Source organism: Mus caroli, chromosome 3 (genome assembly GCF_900094665.2).
Source record: "Mus caroli chromosome 3, CAROLI_EIJ_v1.1, whole genome shotgun sequence".
NCBI classification, from domain to species: domain Eukaryota; kingdom Metazoa; phylum Chordata; class Mammalia; order Rodentia; family Muridae; genus Mus; species Mus caroli.
This window is the reverse complement of record NC_034572.1, coordinates 59772526-59786131: the sequence shown is the minus strand read 5'-3', so window position 1 is coordinate 59786131 and position 13606 is coordinate 59772526. Positions and strand designations below refer to the sequence as shown.

The 13606-nt window shown below is 41.2% G+C and overlaps 1 protein-coding gene across 4 annotated transcripts in view; it reads left to right on the top strand.

Moving 5' to 3' along the window:
• The window catches only part of Veph1 (ventricular zone expressed PH domain containing 1), a 213456-nt gene that overhangs the window by 115195 nt on the left and 84655 nt on the right, over positions 1–13606 (top strand). For all 4 annotated transcript variants that reach the window (XM_021158192.2, XM_021158191.2, XM_029474775.1 and 1 more), the window contains exons 8-9: positions 1879–2088; positions 3039–3436. In XM_021158192.2, coding sequence (XP_021013851.2) covers positions 1879–2088; positions 3039–3436 — 608 coding nt within the window. The remainder of the gene's footprint in view (positions 1–1878; positions 2089–3038; positions 3437–13606) is intronic.

Genomic DNA, 13606 nt, shown 5'->3' with positions numbered 1-13606 from the left:
CAATTGGATTGGAGCAGAAGCTGTGTTCCACCCACCAGAAGTCCCAAGATCCTGTGGCGGGTGTCATGGGCAGCTGGCGGGTGTCAGCTGACCCTGTGCCCTAGCTACCCCGGTGCTCTTATCTGAAATTCTTATTTGACCTGATGTTTTGTATTTTACTGGCCACCCTAACCTAGAGATACAGGACCCTCTTGGAGTCAGACGGCATCTGAGGATAACTCGTAACTAAAAGTTTTAAGCTTTTTAGAGTCTCCTGAGCCTAATGTCTCCTTTGGTGGATTCTTGAATCTTGGAGAAGAAGTGTATATGCGAGAATCCTCTGATTCTGGTCCCAAGTTATCACAGGATTATTGGCCAGGGATCCCATACTTAAACTGATCATCAAAGCATGAAAATCTGTGCAAACTGATGCCAAATCCAGATAGTTCGTGCTGCAATTGTACAGAACTGCAGGACACTCAGTTAGTGGTGGAGAACCGGTGCATATGAGAAAATGATACATATTATATGTCAGAAGTGTGAAGACTTTACCCTGGTGAGTATATGAATTGATAGTAGCAGGTGTTAATCAATAATGATTGTTAAGCAACAATTAAAGTAACTCAAGCTGGAAAGATGGCTCAGCAGTTAAGAGAACTTACTGTTCTTGCAGAGGACCCAGGTTCAGTCCCAGCACCTATACAGTGCCTCACCATGACTATAACTTTAGTTCCAGAGGCTCCAATGCCCTCTTCTGACAGCTGTGGGCTCCTGCTGTGGTACAAATACATACACTCAGGTGCAAGCACATACAAACAAAATAAGGAGATAGTTTTCAAAAATTAAAGTACTATAGATCAGTTTAATATTAGACTACAGACAAGAGGTAGAAATATATTCTGCCTCCTGTCATCTTTGTCCAGTTCAGTGAGTGTCAGTCAAGGAGTTGCGTTTTTTTTCCTATGGTTTATCTGCAGTTCTTATCTGCCTAGGGAACACTTGGTTCTCAGGGGGCCTCAAATCATACCGCATTATTTACTTCTGCCTTATAAGAGACAGTTTAATGACCCCCAAAGTGCTTCATAAAGTCTTATAAAATATATCTAGAGAAATGGTTCAGGGGTTAATGGCCCGAGCTGCTTTTCCTACAGACCTGAGTTTGATTTCCAGCACTCAAGTTGGGCAGCTCAGAGCCACTTGCATCTTTAATTGTGAGGAGTCTTACTCCCTCTTTTGGCCTCCACATTCACCACACACACACACACACACACACACACACACACACACAAACACACACACACACACACATGACATACACATAAACACATAAATAAAAATACAAATAAATTTTAAATATATATAGAAAGAACTACTAATATAATTTATTTAAAAAAAAAAAAACCTCCTTTCTCCCATATCTTAAAATTGATAAAATATTCTTCACTCTGAAAGAGAAAGATTTACAGTGACTGGCCTAAAGTTAACAGAGCCACAAGTTTGGAAAAAACATCAACAACTTCTATCAGCAGATATATCAGCACATGTAAAGCTTCAACAAGATGCATGGCATGATTTTTGCCTCACTTTTAATGAGGTTTTTTTTTTAAGGATTGTGATAAATGTGAATACAAACTCCTTTTATTCTCCAAGCCCCCAGAAAACCCTTCTAATTCAGAGTTGGCAAGATCACCAGTGTTTCTAACCCTCTGGCACAACAAGTCGTAGAGAAGCATTATCAAAGGCCTGTGTTCACAAGAGTCAATAAAGGTTGCTATACAACAGATGAGAAAATTATCCAACACACTTTCATTTCCAGATGAAGGGTGGTGTAATAAAGTCCCTCTGCTCCAAAGGGTATGGATGACAAGAAGCTCATGCCCTCACCTCTGTTCTTTTTAGGAGAAAAACCAGCACTGAAGTTAGCATTCCTGAGAAACTGAGAGAACTCAAGTCTATGGAGCCTGAAAGTGAAGACCATGAAAAACTCCAAGTTAAAATCCAAGCCTTTGAAGACAAAATAAATGCTGAGAGCAATACCCCAGGCTCTGGCTGGAGATACAGCTTAGACCACATCTCTAAGGAAGAAAGAAAAAGCATGAGATTTAGCAGGTATAACTTTTGTTCAGTCATCATTTTGAAGCATGAAGTTTTATTTGCTATTGTTTCTGTGGTAATGGTGCTTTGGGGTCTTTCATGGATTGTTTTTTAATCCCATAGCTACCCAAAGTTCTATTCTTTAATGAATTAAATATTACATACAGTTCTCATTATTCAAATAGCCTTACTATTTACTTCGATTAGTGATTCTCAACCTTCCCGGAACTGGGATTCTTTAATACAGTTTCCCATGTTGTGGTGATCCTTAAACATAATGTTACTTAGTCATTGTTATAATAACAATAGTTATGATTAATAATAATCATAATGTAAATATCTGATTTGCAGGATATCTGACATTCAATCCCCAAAGGTGTCACAAGCCACAAAGTGAGAACCATTGACTTGGGGGATAGAAGCAGAAGGTTTTGTTTTTAAAACATTTTTTAAAATAATGCTAATTTTCAAAATGGCTGTCAGTTGCATCTCTCACACTTTATCTTAAAAAGTAATCTTTAATCTTAAAAAGTAATAATGCTTTTTTTAGTGAATAATCACATAAAAGTAATAAAATTTAAAAACTTCTATATCTACTGTTTTATAGTCAACTTTGCTAGGAAAGTGATTTAACTCTTCATTTGAAGGCATTCTCTCCTTTCTTTCTTCTTGGTGTGGCTGAAGATAAAACCCCCGGGCCTTGTGCATGTCAGGCATGCCCTGTGCCAGGGAACTACAACTCCAGACCTCTATTTTCAAAGTGCTATGCATTTATGCAAAGTATAGGGAAGTTAGGTGGTCTTTGATTTACTCCATCAATTAACAGTGTCTCAGTCTAGAGGAAGCAAATTTTTGTCCTAGAGTGACTGCTTATCCTTGCCAGGAAACTAGAGCTTTTTAAAAAAAAAAAAAAAAAAAAAAAAAAAAAAAAAAAAAAAAAAAACTCTTCTAACCTTTCCTTACAGGTCTAGAAGTTTGGCTTTGAATACTGTGCTCACAAACGGTGTGAGTGTGGAAGATAACGAAGTCGAAGAAAAGGCAGGAATGCACGCCAGCATCTCTCTTTCGCAAATAGACCCACTCAGCCATGGGATTGGCAAGTTGCCCTTTAAGACAGACACTCATGGATCACCGCTGAGAAATTCCTCAGCTTCACACCCAAGTATTATACATATTGAACCAGAGACTATGCCCGAAACTTTTAAAGAAAACATCCAAGAAGAAATTCCAGAGGCAGCCTCATGTCCTGTTGAATACCAAGATAAGCTCTACTTGCATTTAAGGGAAAACCTCAGCAAAGTGAAGGCGTATGCCTTGGAAATCGCAAAAAAGGTCCCAAACCCAGACCAGTGCACCATTGAAGGTAAGTGCTATGTGTCTTGCTCTGGCTCCTATGGGGCTCAAGATCTGAGTGCCAAACACAGTCTCTGATTTCCCAGAGATTAGATGACAAGAGGAATATAGTAAGCCATGTCAGAAGGTGGCACAGATAAAAAGCCAGCCAGAATGGGAGACACTGAGACAACAAAGGACAAAGTAATGACAGTTAGGGGCTAGACCTGCCACAGGAACATGGTTTAAAATGGTGCAAAAGACACAGCCAAATTGAAGTCATGACAGGATCAGTCATAGTCTTGCCACGGGATCCTTGGTCCAAAGAAATCATCTCTGAGTATATTGAAGCTTTCTCTAATTATAATTTTGACATTTTGGTCATCACAGATATTTTGCATTAATTTAATCTCTTAAATGTAATTTATGTCAATCAATGAATCCCCTGGCACTCTCCTACATTTTGTGTCTTTAACCCTGGCTCTGGGAATGTTTGAGGCACAGCTACAACACCACCAGAGTGCCAGGGCTGATCATAGACTGAACTGGCTTGAAGGCACTGTGTGGCTCTCAGAGCTTTTCTCGACAATCCTCAGACAACAGAGACCTTCCCTTGAGATCTCAACATGCCATCTTCTCACAAAAGTAAAAAGGAAGGCAGTTCAGCCCCAGAAAGGAGCAGCAGAAAGTAGGGGACCCCTGGGGGTGCGCTTACTCATACTCTACTTTCCATCCTTTTTCTCCCTTCTGATAGGAAGATAGAATATGTTCTACTAAGCCAAAGAAGAGGAGGTCTATGTATAACAAATGCAGTTAGCTGCCATGTCTGTGCAGGGGCAGACACTTTCAATGTCTGTAGTAGTCTGATTGGCTTCCTAAATTTCGTTTCTAATGGTAAAAATGAAAGTGGTATTGTGTGCATTCAAATATTTTCTATATAGTAAAGAATCCTAGGCTGTAGGGATGCTTAGATTAGTGAAGTGCAATCTGGGTGGCCTCTTTATAATTGTGATTTTGCTAATAATCCATGAACATGGGTTCAAGAAGTTAATGTAAAGGATAAGTGAATTTCAGAGCGCCAAGAAGGGAATGTGTTTTAAAGAGAATGTTTAAACATATGTTAAACATATTTTACTTACTAGAACAATCTGTCTGTGTGTGTGTGTGTGTGTGTGAAACTTCGCTTAAAATACAATATGTTTACTATATAATGAGTATCAATCATGTTACAACCTACAGAACTACTTCAAGGCCCAGTTACAAAGAATTGGTGGAGGAGTTAAAATTGGCTTTAGACAAAACTAACTGACTTGGGATTTCTTTTCCAAATGGTGAATGAATCCAGTATCTGAGGAAAAGGGGGAAAAAGTTTATTTACTTTTAATGGTGATATTTCTGGCCAGGGATAACCTGGAACTTAGTGTATATTTTTTAAGTTGACATTTTGGAGTTCATTTATATTGTAGTAATTTTCTGGGAAATTCCTGTACTGGGACATGTGTAAGGGATAAACTATTTATATGACTGCCTGGAAATACATCTACCAACAAAATATTTTGGCTAGGACACTGCGGATATTTCAAACACCATGTGAGCTATTCAGAAGACACCACCTAGTCTCTAATGGACATGCGTTCACTGTTTCATACTCTCATCAGCACAAGTGTATTACATCTCTTTCCTTAGAAACGTACTGAAGATTCAGGCTGAGAAACTATGTTAATGTCAAGTGTGTTGTTAGCCTGAAGGAAACATTTGCCCTTTCTGAATAAATTATGCAAAATAATCAAGAGACAAAGAAGAAAAGAAGCAAACAACAAACGAAAACTTTCTGCAACATTTAATTAAAGAGACAAACAGTAGGAAGCAACTACAAACAGTAAACTCTCTGAAGTGCTACACAAAGCCCACACTGTAAAAACAAGCTGAAGCAACCCCTTAAGGAAACTCTCTGGGCATTTTAGGTTGGTTCATATGAGGAAAACAGAAAATGCAAAATGTTCAACTGTTTTGATCTACAAAAAAACATCAATGTCATGTACTTCAACCTGATACCTCAATAATAGATGCTGATAAGAGAATAGAAGTCTTACTGGTCACAAAACTGCTGAAATCAGTATGATTTAAGGTCACAAAGAGCATTTTAACCCTGACCTCAGTCACCCTGGGGATCCGCAATAATGGGAGAGTGGCTGTGTACAAATCTAACATCATCTCTGGAAAAGACACTTGTCACCTCTCCAGGTCTTACTGAGGTTGACCCATTTTTTAGTCATGGCATTCTTGTTATTGGATTGGCCAAGTTACCAGTCACTGGAAATCATGTACCTATAAGTAAACTTGGCCTCAGGTCACCATTTGATTATATTTACATATAAGACCAGAAAATTGGATTCATCTGCCAAAGAATTTTTTAAAGTTTGAATCATTATTATTCATTAATGTGAGCAAAATAATTAGAGGCCAAAAGCATATACACAGATAATTTTAAGTAAATCTTTAAAACTCTGCTCCATCTCTGGAGTTCTGCAAAAAAAAAAAAAATGTGAGCCTGTAAGAACCCACCAGCATTCCTTTGGTTTACTTGAAGTGTTTCTTAACTGGGGGGAAATGCACCCCATCTGTATAGCACAAGCAAGCCGGACTTGCAAAAAGCTTATTTTTGCAAGAAGACAGTCCTTCCTCCAACCAGTCCACATGAGCTGATTTTTCCTTAAAGTAATATAAAAATCTGCTGTAAAAAAATCAAGAAACATTTGTGTGCTTAATTACAAATAAAACCTCCTAACTTAACATGGATGGATAGTCCATGTCCCACTCAGTAATATGGTTGCATAATGGTTTACATCTTGGTGAATGCAAAGCCAAAGCTAAAATCCCTGGGAGAGAAAGAGGTGAAGAGAGATGTACTCACTGAAGGAGGAAAACAGACAATGGGAGGAACTATGGGAATAGGTCGCTGTCCCTGCTCATATATGAAAGCACTTTAGGTCTGGCACATTCCTAGGCATGCTTAGTTTGAGGTCATTGTTAAAGGATAGATGACAAGCACTTTTTTTTTTTTTTGAACATTCTGAGCTCAAGGTCATGAAGCCCGTTGAGTCTAAGAGATTAGAATCCTGGTCTAGAGCACTTTGAGCATGCTCAGCCTGCACCGTGAAGATAGTGTGCAGGAAAGCCTTAGGGCATGCTGGGCTTTCATCACAGAGCCTAGGGTGATGCTTCAGGTTCACGTTGAAACACACAATTAGAAGGCTCACTGATAGCCTTTTTTCCTTCAAGGTACCTGGCTTGCCTAGTGGCAAATGGTCCATCAGTGATAATAATGTGCATTCATTTACTGGTTCTGTGTGGAGATCTTTGCTATTATTTTAATAGACTAGCCAAACTTCAGGATTAAGATAATTTCTCCATCGAGAACTTTGAGCAGACTTTGAGCATCAAGAACAGCCTCATTTTCTTAATGATGCCACATTGGCCCTTTTTCTGAGACTCTGATCAGGGAACACTAATTCCAGTTTCTAGAAATGGTTTTCTTGGGGCTCTCTCTGGGGTTTCTCTCAGGTTATGTTACTCTCTGGACCATTTCTCCAAGGAGAGGATTTCAACTAAAGGATGCTCACATAGCCATGACTGAGTCTATGACTTTTCCAGCCAACACATGTATGGATTCAAGCCTATGAGACTTCCACACACCATGACTAGGGAAAAGTCTGGAATCTTCAGAAAAGGACTCTCTACACATTGCTTCCATGAGGTCACATCCAATGCCTTGTGCATTGTGTCCCAAAGCAAGAGTAGGCTTAAGGTTCAGACAGGTCTATGACCACAGATCAATGGTTAGGACATTACACATTTTACATCCACACTTGCCAGACTACAAGTACCAGTAGAGGACACTAGTTACTGTCATTACCTGTTAGCTACATTTTCAAAAGCTTCCTCTTGAAAGTAAAATTGGGTTTTCTTTGAACTAGTAAGTCATTTCATAATCTGCCTTGCAAATTCTGGCTTACCTTGGGGCATGAGCTTCCTTTACAAGTGAGATGAGTGCTCACCCAAGTAGAAATAGCAGGAAGGCAACTTTGTGAGCATTGGTATTCTCTTAGGCCACTTGTGAGAAGGTCTAGAAAGGCTCATCTGCCTGTCAATGAAACCAGACATTCAAAACCTGGAAACCACCAGTCCATTTGATATAGTGTTCACCCTAGACATGCTTCTGGTAGATTTGAAGGGTCCTTCCTAACAAATAATTAAAGGTACAAGTAAGCTTATAAGGTAGATAAGAATGTGCAAAAATGTATTTCACACACCTTGCCCTTAAGATAACCCTTATTAAAAGAGGTGAGCAGACATGGTTTCCTGCGCATCTCAGTGTCTTAGATATAGTCTTCTAAAGGCAGGGTCTTTCATTAGGCATCGTGTGGCAGTGTGCTCACATGGCGTCTGTGTCTGTATCCTTTTTTCAAAGGAGCTTGCACTCAGATTTGTGTTGGTCATCCACTCTCATTGTTTTGGGACTGCCTGCTATAAAAGACAGAAGTGGTCCTGAGCCCCTGAGAGTCCCCTGCAGAACAGAGCATTCCAGTCTAATGCCTCGGGTTAAATTTCTGGACGGTAGCCTCTGTTTCCACCAACTTCCACTGTGTGACAGCCCTATAGAGAAGCAAACAATCTCTGGTTGTCATCAAATCTCATTTAAACAGAACAAGAAGACAAAAGCTGTCTCTTGGTCTCTGCTGCAGTTGAAGTACTGTTACCCGGGGTTGATGGGACAGAGAGAAAGTTTGGTAGCAGAGGAACATGGGTGACTTAGCTCCACAGACACCAGATTTCAAATGATGGAGGATACATGTTCTCCCCAAAACCCCAGGCAGCCAGAAGTGTGGGTGTTCTAAGAGAGCTTACTTTCAGAAACTCGAGTGTTTATACCAGCAGGTCAGTCTGACAAGGTTCTGAGCACCTGTCAGCAGACCTGCCTGAATTGAGCACAGACATGCTTTGCAAGTCCCTGGGCCACTCTTTTGTACTTTTAGCACGGGCAAGAAGAAAAATTTTAAAAAATTAAAAAATTCCTTAATCTTATACAAAAGTTCAACAAACTTTTATATTCTAGAAATAATTTTTTTTCAGGTAAATTGTTTACACAAAGAGTCTCACAGGCATTAGCATATCATGTTGGCATTAAGGTAAACCTGGAGTCTTCAGGAACTCTGAAAGAATGGATCTTTCCCCTTAGAAAAACACTCATTGTCCTCTTCTAGGGGTGACTCTTCACATGGCAAGACTAGGGTCTGTCTTTTCTCATCTGTTTTTTGTTTTCTCACAGGGAGGGTTCCCATGTTAGACCTTATTAGGGGTTCTATTGCTGTGATAAAACACCATGACCAACAAGAACTTGGCGAGGAAAGGGATTGTTTCAGCTTACAATTCTCAGATTACACTGAAGAAAGTCAGGGCAGGAACATGGGACAGGAAGCTGTGGAGGAGGGCTGTTTACCAGCTTTCCCCTGTGACTTGCCCAACCTGCCTTCCTAGATTTCCAGCACCACCTGCCCAGGGGTAGCACTTCCTGCAGGGAGCTAGGCCTTCCCACATCAGTCATTAATCAAGGCAGTACCCCATAGACATGCCTTCAGGATACTTTTATGGAGGCATTTTCTCAACTAAGAGTCCCTCTTCCCAGATATGTATATATCTATGTCAAGTGGATAAAAACTACCCAGCAAAGATGTCATGGGTTCTAGCCTAGCCTACTTTAAACCACACCTCCAAGGGTGTGGTCCTGTTTCTTGTCTATAAAACTTAAGTTAAAATATGTTTCACATAAGATCACATGCATTCAAATATTAATAAAATGCTAATCTAGGAAATAACATCTTACAGTAGGTGACTGTGTCCCTAACAAGATTCTCAAGGCCTTGAGGTCCAAGAACCTTGTCGTCTATCTCTTTAGCATTTTTATACATAAGACGTGGTACTGGACTAGACAGGGAGACTCTGACAGAGAGGCCTAGGGTATCCTGCTCTTTCAAACTGTAAAATGCTTAGTGATGACTGACAGATACTTTTTTCTTTTCTCTTGGAAAAAAAAAAGTCATGTTCATTCACAAATAGAGATTCTAGTGGGTACCAGGTACTGCTGGTCTCAAGAAGATATAAATCACAGACAACTGTGATGAAGGTAAGCAATAAATTTTTTAAGAAAGAAAATATATAACAATACACAGTCATGGTAGGTGCTATAAAACAGAGCATAGACAGGAGATACAGATGTGCATGAAGTGGGACTGCTGTCAACCCAAGGGGCTGAGGAAGGCTCTGCAACATGTGACACCATATGGTGGCCTGAAGAGGAAAGGTGGGGGAGACAGCAAACTCAAACTCTGAGACAGAGGGATGTTTCATTCGGGAAATGTGGACCAGGGCAGCTGAGCTGCAGGTGACAAGAGGTGTTCCCACCTTGTATATTGCAAAGCAAAGCTGTCAGCAGTGACGGGTGGGGTGTGACCTGAGGATGGAGGACAGGGAGGCTAGGCCTGGTCACCCAAAGAATAAAAGCATCTTTACCAAGACAGCTCAGAAAGAGAGAACACGAAGAGATAGGAATTAAAGTTTGGTTTTAGTCATGTAAATTTTAAGATGGCTGCTGCTTTTTTAAAAGTAATAAATATCATGTTGTTTAAGTATCCTGAGATTCCTAGCAAAATTAAGTAAAAAGTGCAGAGTTTCCACAGTCATGGCGGTACATGACTTTAATCTCACTATTTAGGAAGCAAAGGCAAGAGGATCCCTGTGAGTTCAAGGCTAGCCTCATTGACACAGCAAGGTCTGGGACAGCAAAGACTACATAAAGAGGCCCTGTTTCAAAAATTAAAATAAACTTTTAATAAAAGAAAGAAATATGCATAGTGTCTGTGGGACAAAAAAATGGGGTTCTGTGTCTGCTCAGGGCTAGGGTCACTGGGCAAGGCTGGACGAGGGAAGTCTGACTGCACTGTGGACCCCACAGAACCACCAGGTGGACATTGGACTGTAAGAAGCCACGGGATCCTGCTCCGGGGGTGAGGAAAGGATATAGTCTGGGGTCCCTGCGGAACTGCCGGAGTTGGGCTCTGACTCTCGGGCACCACAGACCCTGCTGAGCACCACAGAAGAACCAGTTGTGGGGGGTCCCTGGGCTACACGGAGGCCAGGCACTTCAGGTTCTCACTCTTGGACATTCCAGACTCTGCTGTAAGTCGCAGAAGACCTGAGAACAAAGTGGGGACCCTTGGGCAGACTCTGGCCCAGGGGCTGAAGAGAAAAGGGTAGGAGGAGAGCTCTGGGGGCAGGTTATTGTGGGGAGGGATGAGTTTGGCTAGCTCAGGCGGCTTGCTTGGCAGGCAGGCTGGTTTGGCTGGTGCCTGTGGCAGGAGTGCACGGAGGTCTCCTGGCAGGAGGTTGGATGCTTGGCTTTCTAGAGGGAAACCTGCTCCATTGCTCCAGCATGGAGGGTACCCATGAGAAGAGCTAGCCCATGGTTTTAAGGCATTTATTGTAGAAATGCAGAGAGAGGGAGAAGTGTAGAGAAGTAGAGGCCGGCCATGGCCACATGGAGAGAGAAAGGAAGGGAATGGGGAGAGGGGGAGCAAAAGGGCAAGAGAGAAGCAAAAGAGTAAGAGAGCAAGAGAGTGAGGAAAGGGCAAGCAGCTTCTTTTATAGTGGGCTGGGCTACCTTGCTGTTGCCAGGTAACTGTGGGGGTGGAGTTCAGACAGCCCATGTCACTGATGGCCACAGAATTATGGAGCTGGGGCCTCGTGTCAGGAGCCTAGTGTCTGGGAGCATGGCCTTCCTTCCCTTGCAGATTAATCTGCTGGGTCTCCAGGGTTTAAACCCAGCTCGTTCAGAAAATAGGATGCCTTTCATGGTCCCAAAAGTGTCTATACACCCTACCCCCACACAGAGACAACCACCTGCCCTGCCTCCATCTGCCAAAACAGTAGAACATGTGTGCAATTGATGAAACTGTTTTGACACATGGCTTGGTACAGAGTTTACATGAGGATTCATTCTTGGCTTGCACCTTTAAAAGTGATTCACTAAGTCCAATTAGTGCTGTGCCTGTGTTTGTGTCATACACTTGGGCACAGGCAACCTATCAATGCCCTTCCCCAAAGGAAAATGACTCTTTCTCCCTTCAGCAGCCATCAGCCACCATTACTCCCTCACCTAAGGGAGGGCCAGCAGGATCTCCTCCCACCTCCAAGATGTAGTAGTTAACAATCTCAATTGTTATGGAGGTCTTGAATGAGAAACCACTGCCGTTGAGAGTTCCTATGTGTGATAACTATGTCATGTAGAGAACAGCCTTTTATAACACCCCTCCCCTTCATTTGTCCTTTATATTATTCCTGCCCCCTCTTCTACAATGTCCCCTGAGCCTGGGATTGGGGAGAGGTGGGGGTTGATGTAGAGGTGTCACCCACAGCTAAACACTCACCATTGGTTATTTTCAATATTTTGAATAGTGTTAAGTCCTTATATTAAGCACTATCCAGTACAATAAGAAGCTTCGCCAACCAAGGTTGGGAGCAGCACAAATCTATGGCTAAAAATAAATATTTAGAAGGTAGTTTGGCAATATGGCCATTTAGTAAAACAACATCAGTAGGTTTTCTTCTAGACCCTATAGCTTTCCTAGCCAAAGTTGCACCAGGCATGAATTTCCTCCTGTGAAGCAGACATCAAAGAGAGCCATTGGTTACCCATGAATAGTCTTGACACTATAGCAAATGGACTGGTCGTTTCCAGGTTTTGAATGTCTGGATTCATTGACAGGCAGATAAGCCTTTCTGGATCTCTATACAAGTGGTCCAAGAGAGTACCAGTGCTCACAAAGTTGCCTTCATGCTATTTCTAGTTGGGTGAACACTCATTTCACCTATAGATGAACCAGTGAGGACATCTTGTATGACAGATCATTATGACAGTATACATAATTCAGTTCTAGGTAAAATTAGTGTTTTCTTTTCTCCCCTATGCAACTTACATAGCACCATCTGGCAATGAGAAGCTAGCCAGCAGGGAGAGAGTCTCTTAGTTCATGATTAGTTTCTCTATGCCCTACAACTGATTATATCTTCACTAATAGTGTCTTACCACCTACTCATGGTGTACAACTATGAGCAAAATGTGTTTTCTGAATGAACAGTAATGACCTATGCCAGGAACATTATCTTGCAGAGGAAGAATACCAACAGCCAGGTGTGCCCTACAGTGAACTATGCGAACTGTAGATTATATCAGATGAAAATAGGTTCATTTAAAAGGAAGACAAATTTGTCTTGGAGTTCCATGACCTTACGTTCCTCTGGTTCTTCCTACCTAACTTAAACTTAAGATTTGCTTTTTAAAAAGTTACTTTATAATCTGAGGATTCTATCCATGAGTATTGTATTTACATCATTTCCTACCCACACTCCTCCTCTTAAAACTTCGCCCATGTCTCTCTGAAATCCATCACTTCTACTTCCACATGTGTGGTTGTGTGTGTGTGTGGTTGTGTGTGTGTACTAGTACAATTCTCAAGTGCACAGGATTAATCTTAAAGCACTAAAAATTCCATGTTCTGCTCATTTTTCCCATTTATTCTTCATTTATTTATTCATTTATAAATATTCGTGAGTGCCTGCTACATGACAGAACCACTCTAGTGCCTGAAAAACTTCAGTACAATAACCTTGGCTTCATGAAGACTGTTCTACTGGGGAAATGCATGAAATAAATAATACAAATGAGAAATAAGTTGCCCTGGTTGGTTTTTTATCAACTTGACAGATGCTAGAGTTATCTGAAAAGATAGAACCTCAATTGAAAAAATGACTACATAAGATCCGGGTGTAGGGCATTTTCTTAATTAGTGATTGATAGGGGAGGACTTGTGGGTGGTACCATCCCTAGGATGATAAGCTTGGGTTCTGTAAGAAAGCAGGCTGAGCAAGCCATGGGAAGCAAGCCAGAAAACAGCATCCTCCATGGGCTCTGCCTCCAGGTTTCTGCTCAGTTTGAGCTCTTGTCCTGGTTTCTTTCTTTTTTTTTTTATTTTATTTTATTTTATTTGGTTTTTTTAATATTTTTATTACATATTTTCCTCAATTACATTTCCAATGCTATCCCAAAAGTCCCCCATAGCGCCCCCCACTTCCCTACCCACCCATT